Source organism: Dendropsophus ebraccatus, chromosome 3 (assembly GCF_027789765.1).
Source record: "Dendropsophus ebraccatus isolate aDenEbr1 chromosome 3, aDenEbr1.pat, whole genome shotgun sequence".
Lineage (NCBI taxonomy): Eukaryota > Metazoa > Chordata > Amphibia > Anura > Hylidae > Dendropsophus > Dendropsophus ebraccatus.
Genome location: NC_091456.1, coordinates 122,111,779 through 122,134,379, shown reverse-complemented (window position 1 = coordinate 122,134,379; position 22,601 = coordinate 122,111,779). Strand labels below are relative to the sequence as shown.

The 22,601-nt window shown below is 44.9% G+C and overlaps 1 protein-coding gene across 2 annotated transcripts in view; it reads left to right on the top strand.

The window, feature by feature from the left end:
- Nucleotides 1-20,740, top strand: part of ATCAY (ATCAY kinesin light chain interacting caytaxin) — a 211,983-nt gene extending 191,243 nt beyond the window's left edge. For both annotated transcript variants that reach the window (XM_069962602.1, XM_069962604.1), the window contains exons 11-12: nucleotides 19,214-19,249; nucleotides 19,373-20,740. In XM_069962602.1, the coding sequence (XP_069818703.1) occupies nucleotides 19,214-19,249; nucleotides 19,373-19,406 (70 nt within the window). In that variant the 3' untranslated portion in view covers nucleotides 19,407-20,740. The remainder of the gene's footprint in view (nucleotides 1-19,213; nucleotides 19,250-19,372) is intronic.
- Nucleotides 20,741-22,601: the final 1,861 nt, after the last annotated feature.

The following is a 22,601-nucleotide window of genomic DNA, read 5'->3' as shown; positions in this document are numbered from 1 at the left end:
GGGCTCTGCAAACGCACCTGGCGCTCAGAAACTTCTTCAGCAAAATCTGCATTGAAAAAGCTAATTGGCGCTCCTTCCCTTCTGAACCCTCCTGTGTGCCCATACAGTGGTTTTCGCCCACATATGGGGTACCATTGTACTCAGAAGAATCTGTGTTACAAATTTTGGGGTACTTTTTTTCTCTTGTTCCTCGTGAAATTGAGAAATTTCAAACTAAACGAAATTATTGGAAGAATTCAAGTTTTTCATTTTTACTGTATTCTTTTGAATACTTTCCTGTAATACCTGTGGGGTCAAAATGGTCACCACACACCAAGATGAATTCTTTGAGGGGTGCACTTTCCAAAATGGGGTGACTTATGGGGTTTTTTCTCTCTGCTGACACTACAGGGGCACTGCAAACGCACCTGGCACTCAGAAACTTCTTCAGCAAAATCTGCATTGGAAAAGCTAATTGGCGCTCCCTTCTTCTGAGCCCGGTTGTGTGCCCATACAGTGGTTTACACCCACATATGGGGTACCGTTGTACTCAAGAGAACGTGCGTTACAAATTTTGGGGTGCTTTTTCTCTCATGTTCCTTTTGAAAATGAGAAACTTTAATCTAAACGTATATATTATTGGAAAATTTTAATTTTCCATTTTTTTACTGCCTAATTATGAATACTTTCCTCCAGCCCCTGTAGGGTCAAAATGCTCATTATACCCCTAGATTAATTCTTTAAGGTGTGTAGTTTCACAAATGGGGTCACTTATGGGGGTTTTCAGGATACCAGACTTCTAAATCCATTTAAAAAAAGAACTGGTGCCTACTAAAATCAGTTTTGGAAACTTTCACGAAAATGTGATAATTTGCTGATAAATTTCTAAGCCCCATAACACCCTAAAAAAGTAATATATGTTTACCAAATTATGCCAGAATAAAGAAGAGATATTGGTAATGTGACTTAGTAACTAATTTATGTGCTACGACGTTCTTTTTTTTAGAAGCAGAGAATTTCAAAGTTCATTAAATGCAAATTTTTAAATTTTTCATGATATTTTGATGTTTTTCACAAAAACAAAAACAAAGTAGTGACCAAATTTTGCCACTAACATAACGTGCCATATGTGATGAAAAAACAATCTCAGAATCGCTAGCATACGTTAAAGCATCACTGAGCTATAAGAGCATAAAGTGAGACAGGTCAGATTTTGAAAAATTAGCCTGGTCATTAAGGCCCAAACTAGCTGCAGCACGAAGGGGTTAAAGGGACAGGACCCAAGTCGCTCTTAAAGGGACTGGACCCATGTCACTGTTAAAGGGTCCCAAGTTGCTCTTACTGGACGGGACCCAAGTCGCTCTTAAAGGGACGGGCCCAAGTCGCTCTTATGGGACGGGACCCAAGTCGCTCTTATGGGACAGGACCCAAGTCGCTTTTATGGGAAGGGACCCAAGTCGCTCTTATGGGACGGGACCCAAGTCGCTCTTATGGGACGGGACCCAAGTCGCTCTTATGGGACAGGACCCAAGTCGCTCTTAAAGGGACGGCACCCAAGTCGCTTTTAAAGGGACGGGATCCAAGCCGCTCTTAAAGGCATGGCACCCAGGGTAAAGTTTTTCTTAAAGGGAAGTGACTGGTAAAGGGGCGCTCTGGAAGTCACTGGTAAAGGGGCGTTCTTTTCAAGCACTATGTATTTCCCTGGAAATGCAACTCTAGTTCATCTTGATAAGCGTTAGCCTGTCAGCATACTCAGTGGACAGTTGAGTATGCTTATCGATGACGATACCCCCAGCATCGCTAAATATCCTCTCTGACAACATGCTAGCAACAGTGCAGGCCAACTGAATGGAACACAGTGATCAGGGAGGATGATGGTGTGGTCCACTCAATACTCCCACAGCATCTTCCAGAACTTGTCCCTCTGTGACCTAATAGGATGTATATTGATGGATTTATCCTGGTTGGGGGTCATAAATATTTTCCCCTCATCTTCCCGCCTTGTTGGCCCACGGAACCAAGTGTTCTGCCACTTGCGTGTCAGGTGGGAAGGCTTTCAGCAATTTCTTCACCAGTGCCTTGTGGTATAGCAGCACTTGCGTAAGGCAGCTTAACATGGAGTCTGCCATGTGTGTCAGACTGCCAACAGGCAAAACTTTGCTGCCCCCAAAAGGAAGATTACTCTCCATCTCCTCCTCTTTAGGCCATCCACACAGAACAGATGCATTCCAACCAGCATGGATACTACCCTCTGCAGTGTGCCCAACACACTCCTGCTCCTGTTTATGCTCCGCCTTCTCCTCGGCCCTCACTCATCCAATCTGTGCTGAGAAACTGAAATGAGGGTGGTCTTGTTATCATCCATTGTACTGCCTTGCTTCATCTCCTGGCTCTCGCACAAAGCGTCAGCCTTAATGGACTGCAGCGACCATTTCAATAGAGACAGCAGTGGTATGGTTACACTGACAATAGCGGCTTGGCCACTCACTCTCTGGGTTGACTCCTCAAAGTTTCTTAAAACCTCACAGATGTTAGCCATTCTTACCCACTCCTCATTAGTGAAGTCTGGCTGATGACTGGCAAACTGATGGGCATGTAGCAGCTTGTATTCTCTAATGGCTTTCTGCTGCTCACAAACCCCAGCCACCATGTAGAATGTGGAGTTCCAGTGCGTGGCAACATCGCCCTTAGAACAAACCAAAGCGCTAATACAGTGTCTTCAGGGTAGCCCAATCAGTGGTGGATTTTATAAAATGGGTGCACAGGCGGCGCAGCTCTGACAAACCAGAGTATGTTTTTAGAAAACGCTGAATCACAAGGTTGAAAAAGTGTGCCAGGCATGCCTTTTTTGTGAAGTTGCCAAGCTACAGAGCCGACACCAGATTACGGCCACAAATGACCATGTCTGGTTGTAAGTTTGTAAGGTTGTAAGTGTCGAGAGCCACGGATATTACTGCTCAATACCACTCAACAGCTCTCTGGTGGTGTGCCTTTTGTCGCCTAGGCTGAGCAGTTTCAGCACGGCCTGTTGCTGCTTCCCCATGGCAGTGCTGCAGCGCTTCCAGTTAGCAACCGATAGTGGCGTGCTCACATATAAGTATTTGGAAGTGGAGTAGGTGGTGGAACTGGCATAATCTGCCAGGGAAACTATGACAGAATAGAGCCCGTAATCCACAAAGGAATAGGGAGATAGCACTCACCGGACATTCATGCTTTATTAAAGCAACTCTGTACCCACAATCTGCCCTCTCCAAACCGCTTGTACCTTCAGATAGCTGATTTTAATCCAAGATCTGTCCTGAGGTCTGTTAGACAGGTGATGCAGTTATTGTCCTAAAAAACTATTTTTAAACTTGCAGCCTTGTGTCAAACTGGCGTGGCCTCGAGTATCTATGCCCTAACTTTGCACCGCCTCTTCTTCTTACCTCCCCAGCCTCTTTAACATTACGAATGGCCCTGGCAGAATTTCTTCTATCCCTCACTTGTCTGAACACTGCCTTAACGATCCAGCCCATGTGCCATGTTCACACAGGTGATGAATAGTAGAAAACCTGCCTGGAGCATTCCTAATGATGAAGAGTGCGGAGAGGAGGGACAGAGAGGCGGTGCAAGCCTAATGCACAGACACTCTAGGCCACGCCAATTTGACACAGGGCTGCAAGTTTAAAAGTTGTTTTTAGGACAATAACTGCATCACCTGCTGAACGGACCCCAGGACAGATCTTGGATTAAAAGCAGCTATCTGAAGGTACAAGCAGTTTGGGGAGGGCAGATTGTGGGTACAGAGTCACTTTAATTCTTACACAAAGGCAGCTTCATAGCAGGTAAGCGGGGATGCCAGCACCCAGAAGAAAAAGATACAGCTGTTTCACACACTTATATGTGCTTCTTCAAATGGTCTGAGGAAGTGCACGAGTGTGTAAAACAGCTGTATGTAACAGCTGGCGCCCCCCCTTACTTTGTATGATGCTACCTGTGGTAAGAATTAATAAAGCATGAAGATCCGGTGAGTGCCATCTCCCTATTCCTTTTTTGGTTTGCTATTGTGAAACTTGCGTTCTGGGACTGAGCCCTGCCGAGTGCTATGATCTTGCCTTCTCCCTCTGGCCACTTCCAGTCTGTGGCAGTGCTGCAGAACCCTCTCCCTTCTGGACTGCTGTGTCTGGTCAGCTCACCAGCTACCCCCATCAGGTCAGTCACCTGGTCATTCACTCCCTCCTCTTCCAAATGCTCACTCTGCGCATCCCCCTTCTTTGCTGCCTTAACAACCACCTCACTGACCAAGAACTCTGTCTCATCATCATCATACCCCACCTCACCCTGAGACAGCAGAGGCTTAAAGATTTGGGTATCATTGCACACAACTCTCTCTGAGGCCTCCTGAAGCATTGCTTTTGAATCGGGGAAGGGACCTGAGAACAGTTTCAGGAAGTCTCCCAGGTGTCTCGGTTTGGAGCAAGGAGGATGACATGAAGACTGGGTAGACACTGTACAGTGCAGAAGACTAAGAAGGTTAAAAAAATTGCTGGAGGTGCTATCCGCTATCCATATCATCACCTGCTCATGCTGCTGTGGATCCAATAATGGTGTACCACGTAGCCTTGCTAACTGGGCTACAAAGCCAGGGCACCTGGATAAGCGGCGTTCTCATTCTTCCTCAGGAGAAGACTGTGTCACACCTTGCCCACGGCCCAATTGTTGCCAACCCTGACTTCTGACCATTCTGTTATTGTGTGAGTTTGTCTTGTCTTTGTTCTGTGTTTCACTGAATACAGCATAGGGAACGTCGCCCAGTTGTCCGCAGTAACCTTTAGTACTGTTGCGGCAAGTAGGTAGGGCCAGCTGGGGCGAGTGCCCATGTTAGGGCTACACTCGTCTGTTGTCTTCCCAGACCCCTACCTAACAGAATGCTTACTTATCTCTATTAAGGATCTTATGGGTCACCAAATTGTAAAGATCCCCTGTGCCCCCTGTGAATCTATATAGTATTAAGGCCTTTCTGACCCACTAAATAGTGTATTTAGGCCCCCTCTGTGCTCCCATATAGTAGTTAGGCCCCCTCTATGCTTCCATATAGCAGTTGAGCCTCTTTATGCAGGTAAGCCTCCAGTATATAGTATCCCCATGAAGCAACCCCACTCCCCAGGTGGATAGTCCCTACCCCCAGTAAGTAGTATCCTCCTGGTAGTAAGCTTTGCCAGTAAATTGTATCCCCCCATGTAGGTAATCGTTCTATAGGGAGCCCCTTCCATGTACGTACTCCCCTGTAGGTAGGGACGGGGGTAGTGGGCAACCCAGTAAATAACATTCCTAATGTAGGTAGTTCCCTGGAAGTTCCCCCACAAGTACATAATATCCCCCAAATAGGTAATCCCCCTGTATGTAGCTCCCCTCATGTAGAAACCCCCCTGTAGGTAATACTTCTGTAGGCAGCCAACATTCTACCTGGTGGGTAATTCAGTGGCATGGCTGCTACAACCTGACATACACTGCTTCATCTCTGTCACCAGTGTCGGATAATGTAAGGCAAGGGTACACTGCCATCAACCTAGAAATTGCGATGAACAACAAAACTGTGCTTCATCCAAAGCTCCCTTCGGACATCCCAACCTACAAGTGCAGAGATTCTTTTCTGTTTAATAAACAGGAATGTTGGGAGAAGGAGGATGCTATCCAAAGCACAGGTAGTGAAGATTCGGTGGCCACCTCAGGTGGCCACAGGGGACGTCTTTTCTGATCGGAGTTCTTCCCTTTTCATCTTCTCCATCTGTCCTGGGCCGTTATGAGAACTTCTCCGAACCACGAATCCACAGAATATGCCAGAGAAACTTATTAGACTCCTAACTCTGTCACCATCCTCATATCTCTACAAACTGCACATCTGCTTTGGCCCCTTTACACCCTCATTTAGTGGGTAGGCTGACTCTGTGACCCCCCCTTATGGTATATGCCCCCTCTGTGTAGCCACTATAGTACATGCCCTATTGCATACACCCCCGTGTAGTCCCCCTTATAGATGTCCCCCTGTGTTGTCACCCAGATAGATGGCCCCCCATGTTATCCCCTTTATAGATGGCCCCCATGTTATCTCACTTATAGATGCCCCCCATATAGATGGTCCCCCCTGTATCCCCCACATAGATGGTCCCCCCTGTATCCCCTGCATAGATGGTCCCCCCTGTATCCCCCGCATAGATGGTCCCCCTGTATCCCCCGCATAGATGGTCCCCCCTGTATCCCCCGCATAGATGGTCCCCCCTGTATCCCCCGCATAGATGGTCCCCCTGTATCCCCTGCATAGATGGTCCCCCATATAGATGGTCCCCCATGTATCCCCCTTATAGATGGTCCCCCATGTATCCCCCTTATAGACGGTCCCCCCTGTATCCCCCTTATAGACGGTCCCCCATGTATCCCCCTTATAGATGGTCCCCCCTGTATCTCCCTTATAGATGGTCCTCCCTGTATCCCCTAATAGTCCCCCATGTATCCCCCTTATAGATGGTCCTCCCTGTATCCCCAGTATTGATGGTCCCCCCCTTGTATCCCCCTTATAGATGGTCCCCCCTGTATCCCCCCAATAGTCCCCCATGTATGCCCCATATAGATGCCCCCCCCCCTGTATCCCCAGTATAGATGGTTCCCCATGTCTGTGCAAAAAAAAAAAAAAAAAAAAGCAACCACTCTCCTGACAACACGCTCCCCCGCTGTGTCTCTCTCCTCCTGCAGTCCGGTCTGGCTGTCGGCTGATGCGCAGCTCCCGGCTCTGTCCGCCCCATCCCCGGTAGTACATACATCAGTGAGTTCTGTGTGCGCCGGGGATGTTACTTCCGGCATGGGGGCGCTTGTTATCGATGCACCCTGCGCCGGAAGTACTTCCCCAGCATACTGACCTCAGTGATGCATGTAATGCCGGGAGCGGACAGAGACGGGAGCCGCGCGTCAGCCGGGGGCCCGTCCCAGCCTCCCTCTTGTGATCGCAAGGCCCCCCCCTTGGTAGCGGCCCGGTCACGGCAGTGACCGCTGCAACCGTGGTCGCTACGCCACTGAGTAGTACAGTGTATATGTGTGCATACATAGACATGTGTTACATAGACATTCATTGAATCCATAGAGTGTCCAGCAGGGGGCGCACTATATATAGAAGTATAACCTAAAAGAAAAAACAAAAAGCCATGTCATACACAAATGGGTGGCACATCCACAAAAAGATGTAATAAATAAATAACAGTGAATGGTATGCTCAAGTGTAAACAATTATACTTTATTGGTACATAGAACTACAAGTGCATGAACAAACACAATTTAAAATCATTTAAAAACACACCAAACAAAGGACCGTGTTTAATGAACACGGTACCAGACATGTACATATCTATAGACCCCTCCTGCAGCCTACAGTTCAGTGTTAATTATTTATTACATCTTTTTGTGGATGTACCAACCATTTGTGTATGACATGGCTTTTTTCTTTTTGGTTACACGTTTGTTTCATGTCATATTGGGTTAAAGCGTAACTGTCATGTTTTTTTTTTATTGCAGAAATCAGTAGTATAAGCGATTTTAAGAAACTCTGTAATAGGTTTCATCAGCCAAAAAAGCCTCCTTCTGTACTCATTAAGCAATTTCCCAGCCTCCCCCCCTGACTTCTTATCTGTGCATTATCAGGCAAACACGTCTTCATTACAGAGAAGCCAGTGAAGACGGGTTCTGCTCTCTCCATTGTAAGCCTATGAAGGGGGGAGGGGCTGAGGGAGATGAGGGAGCAGGAAGAGGTGACATGAAGGTCAGCTCTTTGTAGACTCTCTGGGCACATAAAACGCTAAATTCAGGTGTCAGAAAGGTCAGTGCTTATCTATGAACTTACTGAGAGAAGATTGCAGGGTGTTGTGCTGAGCAAGACTGCTCCGTGCTCAGTCACTCCTAACAGCCCCTCCCCTCTCCATAGCCACATAATGGAGACAGAAATCCTGCTTCATTTGATGTGAGGGGGGAGGCTGGGAGATTGCTTTTTCAGTCCAGAAGGAAACTCTTTTAGTACATAAAACCTAAAAAAATGATAAAAACCATAAAAAATGACCCTGAAATGACAGTTACGCTTTAAGTGGGTAGTGCCTTTTTCTGTTTTTTTTTTGTTTGTTTGTTTTTTGCGTGGTCTATATATAGAAGTCAATGGTACTCATTGGGGGAGATTTATCAAAGGGAGTAAAATTTAGACTGGTGCAAACTGCCCACAGCAACCAATCAGAGCTCAGCTTTAGGCAGTGCTGAAAGGAAAGCTGAACTGTGATTGGTTGCTGTGGGCAGTTTGCACCAGTCTAAATTTTACACCCTTTGATAAATCTCCCCCATTGACTTTTAAATATAGTTCGCACCCTGCTGGACACTCCATAGGAATTACAACTGATTCTTGATGTTAAGGTTTTTGAGAGAATTTGAAGATTCCATGATCTACTAAATTAAGGGAAATAGCAGTATATGTGCTTTTCCCATAATTAATGTACATTAGGAATTTGTCTAACTTTCCATAAGTAATAACATATAAAAAAATACTTTTTGGCCGGAGTTGTCCTTTAACCCCTTAAAGACAGAACCTGAAATGGCCTTAAGGACAGAGACAAATTTTATGAATATGACCAGTGTCACTTTATTCATTAATAACTTCGGGATGCTTTTACCTATCCAGCCGATTCTGAGATTGTTTTCTTGTGACATATTGTACTTTACATTTCTGGTAAAATGGAGTCGATACTTATAACAAATCTTTATGAAAAACACCAAAATAACGTAAAAAATTGTGAAAAAATGCATTTTTCCAACTTTGAAACCTTTCTGCTTATACAGAAAATGGTTATGCCCCATAAATTATATATTAAATAGCATTAGCAACATGTCTACTTTATGTTGGTAGCTTTTATTAAACTATATTTCATTTTTTTAGACAATAGAAAGCTTAAAACATTAGCAGCAATTTTCCAAATTTTCTGTAAAATTTCAAAATCAGATATTTTTAGAGACCTGTTCAGGTTTAAAGTGTATTTGAGGGGACTGTATGTTAGAAAGCCCCACAAAGCACCCCATTTCAGAAACTGCACCCCCCAAACTCTGCAAAAGCACATCCAGAAAGTTTTTTAACCCTTTAGGGGAGTCACAGAAATAAAAGCTAAGTGTGTAAGAAATTTGAAAATTTTTATTTTCTGTGCAGAGATTTTATTGTAATCCAATATCTTTCATTATGATAAACCTATTAGCAGAGAAATGCACCCCAATATTGATTGCCCCGTTTCTGCAGTTTATGGAAATACCCCATATGTGGCCCTATTGCGCTATTTGACGCAACCACAAGCCTCAGATATAAGGGAGCGCCTAGTGAATTTCAACGCCTTTGTTATATTTGGTCATTTTTGACTGTACCACTTCAGGTTGGCAGAGGCTCTGGGGTGCCAAAACCTAAAAAACACCCCTAAAGGGACACCATTTAGAAAACTACACCCCTCAAGGAATGTAACAAGGGCTGCGGTGAGGATCTGGACCCCACAGGTGCTTCACAGATTTTCAGAACAATGTGGTGTAAAAAAGGAAAAATTCTATTTTTTACACTAAAATGTTGTTCTAGCCTTCATTTTTCATTTTTACAAGGGGAAAAAAAAAAAAAACAAACATGTAGCGCAGTTTCTCCCGAGTACAGAAATACCCCACATGTGGACATAAAGTGCCAAGCGGGCGCAGGACGAGCCTCCAAAGGGAAGGAGCGCCAATTGGCTTTTGGAAGCTGTATTTTACTGGAATGGATTTCAAGGGTCATGTCGCATTTACAGAGCCCTCCTGCTGCCAAAACACTGAAAACCCCCCACAAGTGACCCCATTCTGGAAACTACACCCCTCAAGGAATCTAACAAGGGGTTCAGTAAGCATATGGACCCCACTGGTGACGGGCACAAATGTGGAACAATGTGACGTGAAAGTGAAAATTTTCATTTTTTCACTTTCACGGCACAAATGTGCTCGTCATCAAGGGGTCCATATCCTCACTGCACCCCTTGTTAGATTCCTTGAGGGGTGTAGTTTCCAGAATGGGGTCACTTGTGGGGGGTTTCCAGTGTTTTGGCAGCACGAGGGCTCTGTAAATGCGACATGGCATTCATCATCCATTCTGGCCAAATCCAACCACCAAAATCCAAATGGCACTCCTTACCTTCGGAGGCTTGCCCTGCACCCACATGGCGCTTTATGTCCACATGTGAGGTATTTACAGACTCGGGGGAAATTGCTCTACACATTATGTGTGTTTTTTTCTCTTTTAACCTCTTGTGAAAATGAAAAATTTAAGGCTAAACCAACATTATAGTGTAAAAAATTTAATATTTTATTTTCACGCCATATTGTTCCACATTTGTGCCCGTCACCAGTGGGGTCCATATGCTTACTACACCCCTTGTTACATTCCCAGAGGGGTGTAGTTTCCATAATGGGATCACTTGTGGGGGGTTCAACTGTCTTGGCAACACAGGGGCCTTTTGAATGCAACATGGCACCTCGAAATCCATTCCAGCCAAATCCAGCCTCCAAAAGCCAAATGGCGCTCCTTCCTTTTGGAGGCTTATCCTGCACCCGCATGGCGCTTTATGTATTTCCGTACTCAGGGGAAATTGCTCTACACATTTAGTGTTTTTTTTATCTTTTAAACCCCTTGTGAAAATGAAAAAATCAAGACAAGATCAATAATTTAGTGTAAAAATTTAACATTTTTTACACTATATGTTAGTCTAGCCATTTAGAGGCTGGAATGGAGGATGGAGGCCATGTCGCAATTAAAAAGCTCCTGTGCTGCCAGGACAGTAGAAACCCCCCACAAGTGACCCCATTATGGAAACTACACCCCTTAAGGAATCCAACAAGGGGGTACAGTGAGCATATGGACCCCACTGGAGACGGGCACATATGTGGAACATGTACCGTGAAAATAAAAAATAAAATTTTTTCATTTTCACGCCACAAATGTGGCCGTCACCAGGGGACCATATCCCCACTGCCCCCCTCGTTAGATTCCTTATGGGGTGTAGTTTCCAGAATGGGGTCACTTGTGGGGGGTTTCTACTGTCCTGGCCGCACAGAGGCTTTGTCTGTCCTGGCCGCACAGAGGCTTTGTAATTGCATCATGGCATCCTCTAATGGGATTGGCGGCCATACCTATTTAGCTGGGGAAAAGGGACAATTCTAATTTATTTGGGGGTATTATGCCAATTATTAGTTTATAAGGTTGAAAATGACAGGTGTCCATCAAATTCAACCTGTGTTGATCCAGAGGGAGGCAAAAAAAAACCTCGTAAGGCAGACGACAGTAGCCTCATCACAGGGGAAAAATTCCTTCCCAACTCCATAATGGCGATCAGAATAATCCCTGGATCAACGTGACCCCTGAAATAGGAATAAGGGACAGAATTTAGAAAATGTAGAACCCCAATGACGTGTGGTACGCCTTGAAGCGTTCCAGTATGCAGAGGCCGGGGTGATCAGGACAGGTGTCACACTGGAAAATGGTGTCCTTCCTGATCCCCCTGTTACCCCACACTCTGCACTTCTTCTGGGGTCTCCTGTTTTCCAGTGTGGGGGACGTCACCTGGAAAATGTTGTTCTGGTGCGATACGGGGTCCCTCATATCCAGAAGCGCTGGGTCCGCTCTATGGCTGCTAAATATTAGGGCTTTATTACTGCTTCTGATATTTTCGGATCGTGCCGCAAGCTACAGCAGCTCGGGGAGCGAGGGACCAGAAGAGGGGGTGCTGGTATAAAAGTTATCCCCGTACAGGTGGTAACCTTTATCCAGCAGTGGGAAGATCAGTTCCCAAACGATCTCCCCACTAACTCGGAGGATGGGGGGGATGGGGGGGCATCTGGGGGCAGGATTCGGGTGTCCCTTCCTTTATACACTGTAATGGTACCTGCACACTGCGGAATGGAGAAGGATAACCCTTTGTGCATTCCGCAGCTGGCACCCGCCGGCGGACTGATGGAGGTGCGCGTCTCCGCTCGTGTCACACTCCATTCTATGCACGGGCGGATTCCGCCCTCTGTCCAAAGAATGAACGTGTTCATTCTTTGGAGGGACAATCCGCCTGTGCGGATTATAAAAATAGGGGGGACCCTATGCGGTTTTTTTTAATTATTTATTTATTTTAAAAAAAACCGCATAGGGTCCCCCCTATTTTTATAACCAGCCGGGTTAAAAACCAAACGACAGCAGCCTGGTAACACCAGGGTGGGAAGAGCCATTGGTTTAGGCCCTCCCCAGCCTAAATCTTACCAGCCTGCTGCCGCCCGGTCCAGGAGCGCCAATATTGACGCTCCGGGACCACTGGCACCCGGCTCTTCCCAGTACCCCTGGTGGCATTGGGTACTGGGGTAATAATAGGGGGTTAGTGTTAGCCATTTTATACCGGCTAACACTAGGCCCCTACTTAGTAATGGATTCCGTCTATTAGAAGGCTTCCACTACTAAGTCTATAAAGTAAAAAAATAAAGACAAGACACAAGTTTAAAATATTTTTTTATTCAAATAAAAACACCCCCACACCCCTCATTGACCATTTTATTAAAAAAATTCAAAGAACAACCGCTGGTCATCGACGTAGTCCATGGAATCCGACGTAATCCCCAGGATACCGATATCTGAAAAACAAAAAGGGAGAAACACACAAAAAACACACAAACAGGAGCACAACACCCATCATTGTGAGCGGTGTTGTGCTCCTTACAGTATGCAGCATCTTTACAGATCGCTGCTTACAGTCTGACCCCCAAGGGGTTAAGGGAGGATGTATTGCATCCCCCTTAACCCCCTGGGGGCAAGACTGATGTCAGACTGCACCCATCCCAGCAAGGAAGGGGTTAAGTGACCCCCCTTCCTTGCTGGGAGGGGTGCAGTGCCGGGGAGGGGGTGGGGAGAGCTCTATACTCACCATCCGATGTCCCGATGTTGTCTCTTCGCTGGTCCGCAGCACAATGAAGTCACTGTACTGCGGACCGGCTCATTATATGTGCGCTCAGCCGAACAGCCAATCAGCTGAGCGCACATATAATTCTAAATGTTTCTTCTAATAATGCTATTGTCATAACATAATTAGAAGAAACATTTGATGTTTTAATTAAAGTAAAGTGATGATTAGTACAGAATGCTCTATTGCCGGGAATATGAATTAACGGCTTATAGAACTTCCTGTACTAATTAATATTTAATGAATAAAACACATTTTCTTGGAAATAAATTCAGTTTCGTTGGTCAATAATTTAATTCTAACGAATCCATCATTGTGCAATTCAATATACTGTCAAAAAATAAATATATAGATAAAAAAAATTTAACAGTATATTTAATTGCAAAATGATGGATTCGTTAGAAATAAATTATTGACCAACGAAAGTGTCTTGATTACAAAGAAAATGTGTTTTAGTAATTTAATATATTAACTATTAGAGGCATCGGCATTCTGCATCATTGCCGGCTTTTTTTGAAGTACTCCGTACGGACCGCCTGTCAATCCTCGGCCGCATGTTCAGCCGCAAACAATGGTCTTGTTCATTTTTTACGGGTCTGTTTACGATAGGGCCGTAGATTTAGACATAGTGTGCACTGTGCAGCCGCATATCCTATACTTCCCAGCATACACACGAACCACCAAAAATACCGCCGCACAATTACAGCCGCAAATACAGCCGCACTGTTACAACGTGTGAACCGAGCCTTAATCTGTATGTGTACCCTGAGGTACTCTCACGTGATCTCTTATTGGGATGGTTCTGGCGGAAAAGACGTGTCTGCGGGGCAGCGTACGCTACGCTACCCCCAGACATGTCACTGGATGATGAGGACGATGAGGATGAATGGAGGAACGAAGGATCCCCCCATTCATCCTCACTGGCTGTTTCGGTGTCGGAGGCAATAATAGCGTATGCCTCTGACGCCGAAAACACCCTGGGGGCCATCTTTATACGGGGATTGGTATATGGGGTATGTAAATGTGTAGTGGTGTAGTATAAAACTTTATTCCATGTAGTGTGGTGTAGTGTTTTTACGTGTTATTTTGACAGTAAGAAAAAATATCCCTACGCCAAGAATACACTCTGTATACTCTACCTGTAACACCACACATCAGACTGTATTCTCTACCTGTAACACCACACAGCACTCTGTATACTCTACCTGTAACACCACAATTCTCTACCTGTAACACCACACAGCACATTGTATTCTCTACCTGTAACACCACACTGCGCTGTATTTTTTACCTATAACACCACACAGCGCGCTGTATCCTCTACCTGTAACACCACACAGCACGCTGTATTCTCTACCTGTAACACCACACAGCACGCTGTATTCTTTAACTGTAATGCTGATATTGAAATAAAGTAGATAACTTTTTGAATTTTTTTTCCATTTCATTTCCATGCACATATTATGATCAAGCATCTGTTATCTTTGAAGTTGAGCCCCACAATAAGGCTCTGATCCTCTCTGCTGATTAGCATCATTTACTTGTGTTACTGCATCATTTTTGTGAATATGCTGCAGTACTGCAATGACACTCCAACATGCGTGAACACAGCTCTAATTTCACTGCACACTTCTGCACAATCAGAGAAATCAGTGCAACAGCTGCTTCTGGCTAGTTAGAGATATGTATGTACTCGTATGTATGTGGTACACATCTGATTTAACCCTCTTTGTTTCATGACACAACCCGTTTAAGGGTCTCGGGTCTTAATTTATTTAAAGAAGCATTCTAGAAAGTTGGAAAATGTGTCTATTCCCCCCCCCCCCCCCCCGCTGCGCACTGGCACGTATACTAACCAGCGATGATCAGTGTCCCGCGGCAAGGCTTTGTTACGGTGCCGTTCAAATCCCACACGCGTTCACATGACCGCTTATCTGTTTCCATGTTGATTGAAAAAGGCCGGAAGTCACGCTCTCCAATGCATTCTCTATGGGAGAGGGTGACTTTTGGCCTTCAATCCACATGGAGACAGCGCACAGCAGGAAGGTCTCTATATTCACCAGAACATAATTTCATCTTATATTTGAAGTGAAGGGTGATGTGGAGTTGTGTGTTTTGTAAATTTGTATAAGAGGGAAAAAAAAATGTTGGTAGGGACCCCTAGGGGCAGGTAAGGTGCCCACATTATGTAAAGTATTTATTGCTTCAATTTAGGAATGGATGGATGGATTGAATACTAGTAGCAGTTCAAATTGGAAGACAATTAGGCTTTAAAGGAGAAGTCCGGCGAAAATTTTTATTAAAGTATTGTATTGCACCACAAAACTTATACAAATCACCAATATACACCTATTATGGGAAATGCATATAAAGTGCTTTTTTCCCAGCACTTACTACTGCATCAAGGCTTCACTTCCTGGATAAAATGGTGATGTCACGACCCGACCCCCAGAGCTGTGCGGGCTGTGGCTGCTGTAGAGGATGATGGCAGAGGGACGCTCAGTGTCCCTCCAGTGCCCTGTGTCCCTCAGTGCCCCCCTGCCATCATCCTCTCCAGCAGCCCGCAAAGCTGTGGAAGTCAGGTCGTGACATGAAGTGCTTTTTTTCCCTGCACTTACTACTGCGTCTTATGGGCCCTGGTGCAATAGGTCAACTTGGGCCCCCCAAAAAGTCACCTCTACCCTAAAATAGTACTGATAAGTACAGATGAGCACACTACAAATGTGCCTCAGGCTAAATTCACACTGGATATATCTGCAGCGGATTTCACTCTGAAAGTTTGCAGCGAAATCCGCGTCGGATACCTCCTCTGTCACTTCCAATGTGATTGCATACTCTCAGTGGGATTGTCATCCTGCTGTGAGTATGTAAGTCCCGACCCCATTAACCCCTTGCGCCGGGATAATACAATACCTGTTCCACAATACAGCCGCATCTGAGGCTCCCGCCTCCCAGAGGTCCCGTGCAGCCAGTCAGTGCATGGCCCTGGCGCAGTCACTGATGCGGCTGTATTGTGGAACAGGTAATGTATTATCCCGGCGGCAGGGGGTTAATGGGGTCGGGACTTACATACTCGCAGCAGGATGACAATCCCGCTGAGAGTATGTAATCACATTGGAAGTGACAGAGGAGGTATCCGCAGCGGATTTCGCTGCAAACTCACAGAGTGAAATCTGCTGCAGATACATCCAGTGTGAATTCAGTCTCACACTGCTCAGTGCAGAGAAAAATACATTTACAGTACTCAGAGAATGGGGATGCAAGGTGATTTCTTCTTTCAGAAAAAGTTACATCTTTGTTTTAGGCTGCTGCCACACACTGCAGTTTTGAAGGTGGGGGGGGCAAAAAGTATAATTTGTATAAAAGTATAAAGTGACCCCCATATAACAAAAAAATTGTAATGAAAGACACATATTACTATGAGGGGAAGGGATTACTGTAATGTGTATGACACCTACACTGTGCAGTGTCAGTATATACTGCTGTCCTTTCCTTATATTCATCACCCAGGTTGAAGTACTGAGTCCCTGTGTGTGCAGCAGGGAGGGAACTGGAGGGGACAGGGGAAAACTGGGTTCATTCTGTGTGCTGACTCAGTAGCAGCTGTATAGTAGTTGTAGTTGCTGCTGAGAGAACTTATAATGCTCTGGAGCTGTGACCTCCTGCCCCTGTGTGTCTGCTCCAGCCAGGGGAAGGAAGCCTGATAAGGACAGTGTGCAGGAGCCCAGGCTGACCCTGCAGATACACAGCCCCCCCAGCCCCCGAGCCACTCACCCTCATAATGCTTCCTCCGTACCTACAGCTGCTTGTGAGGAGCTGAGTCCTGCATATATGACCAGCCCCCTGGATTCAGGCTTCTGTGGAGGAGAGGAGGGGGATCTCTGACTGGACTGTGGAGGTAAGGATGTGCGATCTCTGACTGGACTGGTGAGGGTCCTCAGCCCTGCAGACTGAGGCTAGAGCGTCCTGGCAGAGTGTCAGACATACCGGGGACCTCAGGCCCCCACCCGGCTCCAGCGCTTTCCGGATAGCAGCACTCTGCATCCATAGGTCTGTGTGACCCATAGAGGCAAGCTGCTGCTCAAAACAATTAGTAAGGTAATGAAGTGGCAGGGGGGCGGCCGAGCCCCTCTTGATTGGCGGGCCGGGTTGCAACTGCGACCCTTGCGACCACTGTAGCTACACCACTGCTTCCTGGATAAAATGGTGATGTTCCGACCCAACCCCCAGAGCTGTGCGGGCTGTAGCTGCTGGAGAGGATGATGGCAGAGGGATGCTCAGTGTCCTTCCAGTACCCTGTGTCCCTCATTGTCCCTCTGCTATCATCCTCTCCAGCAGCCACAGCCCACACAGCTCTGGGAGTCGGGTCGTGACATCATCATTTTATCCAGGAAGAGAAGCCTTGATGCAGTAGTAATTGAAGGGAAAAAAGCACTTATGTGCATTTCTTGTAATAAGTGTATATTGGTGATTTGTATAACTTTTTTTTTGGGGGGGGGGGGCGGCAATACAAAACTTTAATAACTTTTGGGGGGCAATACAATACTTTAATAAAAAATTTCTCCTGACTTCTACTTTAAGTACTCTTCCAGGGTCAAGCAGTGGCGATGTCTGTGATCCCAGAGGGAGACACAGAAGCTGTAAGAACATACTTATCAGTTCCCAAGGATTCCGGCCATCACTCACAGAGTAGAGAGTAGTGGTTGGTAATCTAGACAACGAATAGTATATAGTAGGGTATGAGGATAAGGCTAAACTACAAAAGTAAGCAATTTTGCGATTGAAAAGCATAATTAATTATTTTTGCATTATCTATCAAACTGCAAAAGTTAAGGAGAGGAGACCCTCTGTCCTGGGTGGTCTATCTCATGTCCTGTTAAGAAGTGTTCCTGCCCTGCAGTTCCAAAGTTTGTCCAGCAGGGGGAACACATTTTGTAGATTAGAAAGCAGTAAAGCAGTAGATTAGGAAGATGCTGACCCCACCTCCTGCTGGCATTTTACTATGGGGCACACACACTGACTGCAGGAAGATGGATGAGTCTATGCTGAGGAGGCACAGAGGCACAAGGGAGATGCTACTGCTGCTGGGGTCACCCTCTCTCTGTGCGAAGATCTTTACATGCAGTGCTGAAATTTTCCAGCAGATGGGATAAGTAAGGCCTGCTGAGATAGCAGCTTAGAATTGGGAGGGGGTGCTTCCTGTTCTGTGTACAGCCTGCAAGTCACCTGTCATGTGCCTTATTCATTATCTACGGGCCACTGAATGCTTTACAGTGCTGAACTTAGAACTGTTAGGAGGCCCCATAGAGGATGTCCGGAGAGCAGCACGTGCTGTGCATGTGCAGGGTGATTGTTGTTGGGTTTTTTTTTTGGCTGTCCTTTCACCCTCTTTTCAACAAAATTCAATGAACCTTCAAAAGGGTGTTGAAAGCGTCCATCGTTCTAACTAAACTAATAGCCCTATCTTCTTGTGTAATAGAAGACAATGATCAGCCAACATGCATGTTGTTTGCCCTACCTAGGCTATTTTACACCTTAGGGTTTAGTTTGGCCTAGGCTATTTTACACCTCAGGGTAAGAGCGTGTGTCCTTCTGCTTAACCCATTATGTACTGCAGTGTGTCAGTGACCGAACGTTTACTTACATGCTGCAACACAAAAAAAGGGTTAACAAGCAGAAGACAGAGATCTCTGCTTCACTGCACTGATAACCTATGAACTCTGTTCTCCAGCTTGCAATCAAGTAGTAAAATTTGCAGAGCTCCTTGCAGAGGTCAGTGGTTATCTGTGTACCAGCAGTAAAGCACAGAGCATATACTGTATATATATCTATATGGCAGTGCTTTGTGTTGTGCGTAGGGGAGGGGCTTAAAATTTTTTTGCTATGGGGCCCCGTGAATTCTAGCTACGCTGGGAGGTCTGTAAATCTGGTCCATAGCACATCTTCCATGCACCACCTGTATTCACGGAACGTGTGAATGCGGCATATGGCTATGTTTACACAAAGTATTTCTGTCAGTAATTTTTCAACCAAAATCAGGGGTGGAACTGACAAAATTATAATGGAAAGATGTGCACAATTTCTGTGTTTTCAATACACTCCTGGTTTTGGTTAAAAAAGGACAGACCACAAGACCCTAAAGCTGTGTTTACACGTAAACTCTATGTAAACACTATATTCAGCTACGTGAATAAATCTTTAAAGTAATTACTTGTTTCTAATTATTTTTCATATTTCAGGGCAGAGGAAAAAGAAGATAATGTGGTAGCAACAAGGTAGGGATTGTATTTCATTTTAATTATATAGTAGATAATTATTGCAAATATTGAACAATGCCGTTATTAGATATAGATTAATACTTAAACCAATAGAGTAATTCTTAAACCCCTTTGTTCTAGCATTCCACAGGCTGAAGATCTGTCTTGTAAATGAAAGGCTTTGGCACACCTCTTTACTATGAAGCCATCCTTAATCTTCCACTGAAGCACCCTCTCAGAATTTTCACCTTCAAAAACTTTTTGGTGAACTCAAAAAATGTGTTTCAAGTCTCAAATTAAGTATATTGTCAGTTTTTTTCTGTGCGTTATATGCATCCTTCTTACCAATGAAGTGTTGTTTTTCCTTCCTTAGATAGAAAGTTGAAATGCTAAGGCTTTTCAGCTTAAGAACATGTAGAGGATTGTCCTCATGCATGCATGTACGCAAGTTTGAGGAATTCTACACATCAAATTTACAATAAATGATGGAATAAGGATATGTTTAATTTATAACAAAAGACTAAAGAGAAATGTTTAAAAGGAAGAATTGTTAGACATGGTCACAATTTACAGCAAATGAAGCCGATTCATATCGTGGGGAATCAGTGGAGAAGAGATTTTTGAGTTTTCGCTAATTTCTATAATATAACTGGAAACACTTTGACTATGGGCCATATTACACAACCAGATCACTGTAGCAAACAAGTGCCAATCTGCTAGATTGGTGCATGTTTACTGAGCCTATAACACGGCTCAATTACCCTGCAGCAAGGGCTGAACAGAGATCATTAGTGATGTCCGTGCAGCCCTTGTTTTAAAAGTGTACCTCTCCATGCTCCCTGGTGTCTTCCTGTCTTCTCTTTGCAGCCACCAGTGCAACTCGGCTGCTCGGCCAATCACTGGCTGTGGCAGTCTTGTCCTGGCCAGTGAATAACTGAGTGGCTTGTCACTTAAGAAAGCTACTCTGAAGTTGCATTGGCAGCTGCGGGAAAAGACAGGAAGACGGGGAGCGTTGACAGGTAATATATGAACTTTATTTTCCTTACAGATTAATCAGCCGTGGGCCATGAATTGCTATTACAAGTAGCGATGCGCACCCGGCAATTTTAGGTCAGGACCTAAAGACACAATCGGCTGATGAGTGTTGTCATCGGCCGATCGTTGTCTATTACACGGACCAAATCGGCCTGATTAATCTGTGTAATAGAGCTCTATGACTGAGTTTCTGTTACAAATATATATTGGACTTAAAGAGAAAATGGACGCTGTCTTTAAAATGTTGTAAAAAATATTTAAAAGGAACCTGTCACCGCAGGCATCCCCCCAAGCCCACCCACCCCTGTGAAGGGCCCTGCATACATACCCACCTTTGCTGGTCCTGCTCACAGTGCTGGTCCTACGGCTCCTGCTCCAGTGGTGATTTCCTTTAGCCATCGAACTCATCTCCGCTCATTTGCATATTGATCGTGCAGATGATCCGTGGCAGAACCGGCACCAGAAGTAAAAATTTATGTGGGGCCCTGTCCAGGGGTGGGGTGGGTTGGGTTTGGGGGGGCTGCCTGACTTATCAATTCTGTGCTGCTCCTATTGCCTGGAAATGCTGGACCCAGTCCTGGAAATTTTCTCCCAGTTTCTCAGGACTGGATCCAACTTTTCCAGGGACCCGGAGTGGCACAGAGTTGAAAGGCAATGGGCTGATAAGCTATTTGTTGAGGGTAATGAAGTGCTTTGCTTCATTAACACTGTAAATTTGCTTATCTCTAGTTAAAGGGGTTACTTGGGAGTAAAAGCAGTCCTACCTGCCCTGCTCCCTGGTGCTCCACTTCCTACCTCTGACCATCTTCGAAGTATAGGGGTGGAGGGTGCATGTCGTGAGCAACACTGGGCAACTACTGAACATCGCATGCATAGTTCACCCCCACGTAATGCTCATGAAATGCACCTCCCTCACAATCATCTCGAAAGAGTAAGTGGAGAGCTAACAGGTAGGACCTTTTCTGCTCCCTATACAACACCTTTAAGGACTGCTAGCTTTAAAATACTGTTTGTAAGAACTTATGGCAAAACATTGTCATCAAACTTTCTAATTTATGATACAGATGTATTTCCTGTATAAAATGTTGATAATGAATTTGTATTAGAATTTCATAGTTGTTTAGCACACAAAATATGTAGCGAAATATATAAAGCAATTACACATGGATGATCACTTTGTATGTCTACTGTCAAACAATGTTTAACAGTTCCCAACAAAAATTTTACAAAGTGTAAAACATTGTTAGTAAATACATTGCATTAGTTATCATGTTCTGTGCATTAGTTATGTTCTGATCTTGATTTACCCAAATTATAGTCCAGCAGTTCAGCCTGATAGGAAGTTTAAAGGAGTTTCCCCATCTACAAGAAGGTAGATTTCCTACTCCAGCCTTTTCGCCTCGGCCGAAGATGCTCAGGATGCAAAAAACCTAAGCACATTACTGATCGCTGATTATGCAGAAATCACTACCTTTTTAAATGGAACACGAGGTGCAGGAGCAGTCAAAATGCATTGACTCGTGTATATGTAATGTGCTTTCATTCATATTAATTTGGAGAAGCAATAAAGATTGAAGAATTTTATACCACACTTATGGACCTAGAAAGAAAACTTTCCAAGAATAATGAAAGGTCCTGCTTAAACACGGCGATTTATGGGTGAGCAGAATTGTCTATATGCAGTTATTGTTATGTTAAAGCGAATGTACGACTAAGGCTAATGAAATTTTCCTTTTATATCACCTGGTCGGTGCCGATGCGGAGATCACGGTGGTGCAGTCCATTTTTCCTGCCATCTGCGCCGGCTTCTTCATATGAAAATAGGCCCAGCACCCCCCAGTACACCAATATCCCCTTACCTCTGTGACACGGTCATTCTGAAGGAGTCGCTGAGCAGGGGATATTAGTACACTGAGGGCATCAAGACCACCTTTGGTGCATAGAGTAGCTCTATTTGCATATGAAGAAACAGCGCAAATGGTGGGAACTGGGTGTCAATTTAAAAAAATGGACCGTGCCACTGGAATCTCCACATCGGCACCAACCAGGTGATATAGCCTTAGCGTTAGCCTTAGCGTTATATTTGCTTTAAACACCTAAAAGGAAAGATCAATTCCAATATATTGTGAGAAACACAACAGTACAACACCAACAATATCATTTTCCCGCCCACTAATGTGTATCTTGTATACACACAAGATTTTTCTTTTAATACTTTATTAGGGTGCGTTCACACGTACAGTATCCGCAGATCCTCAGCAGATTTGATTTCCTTTAAATCGTCAACTTCACATCTGCGCCATCAAATGTGCTGCAGATCCTGTACATGTGAGCG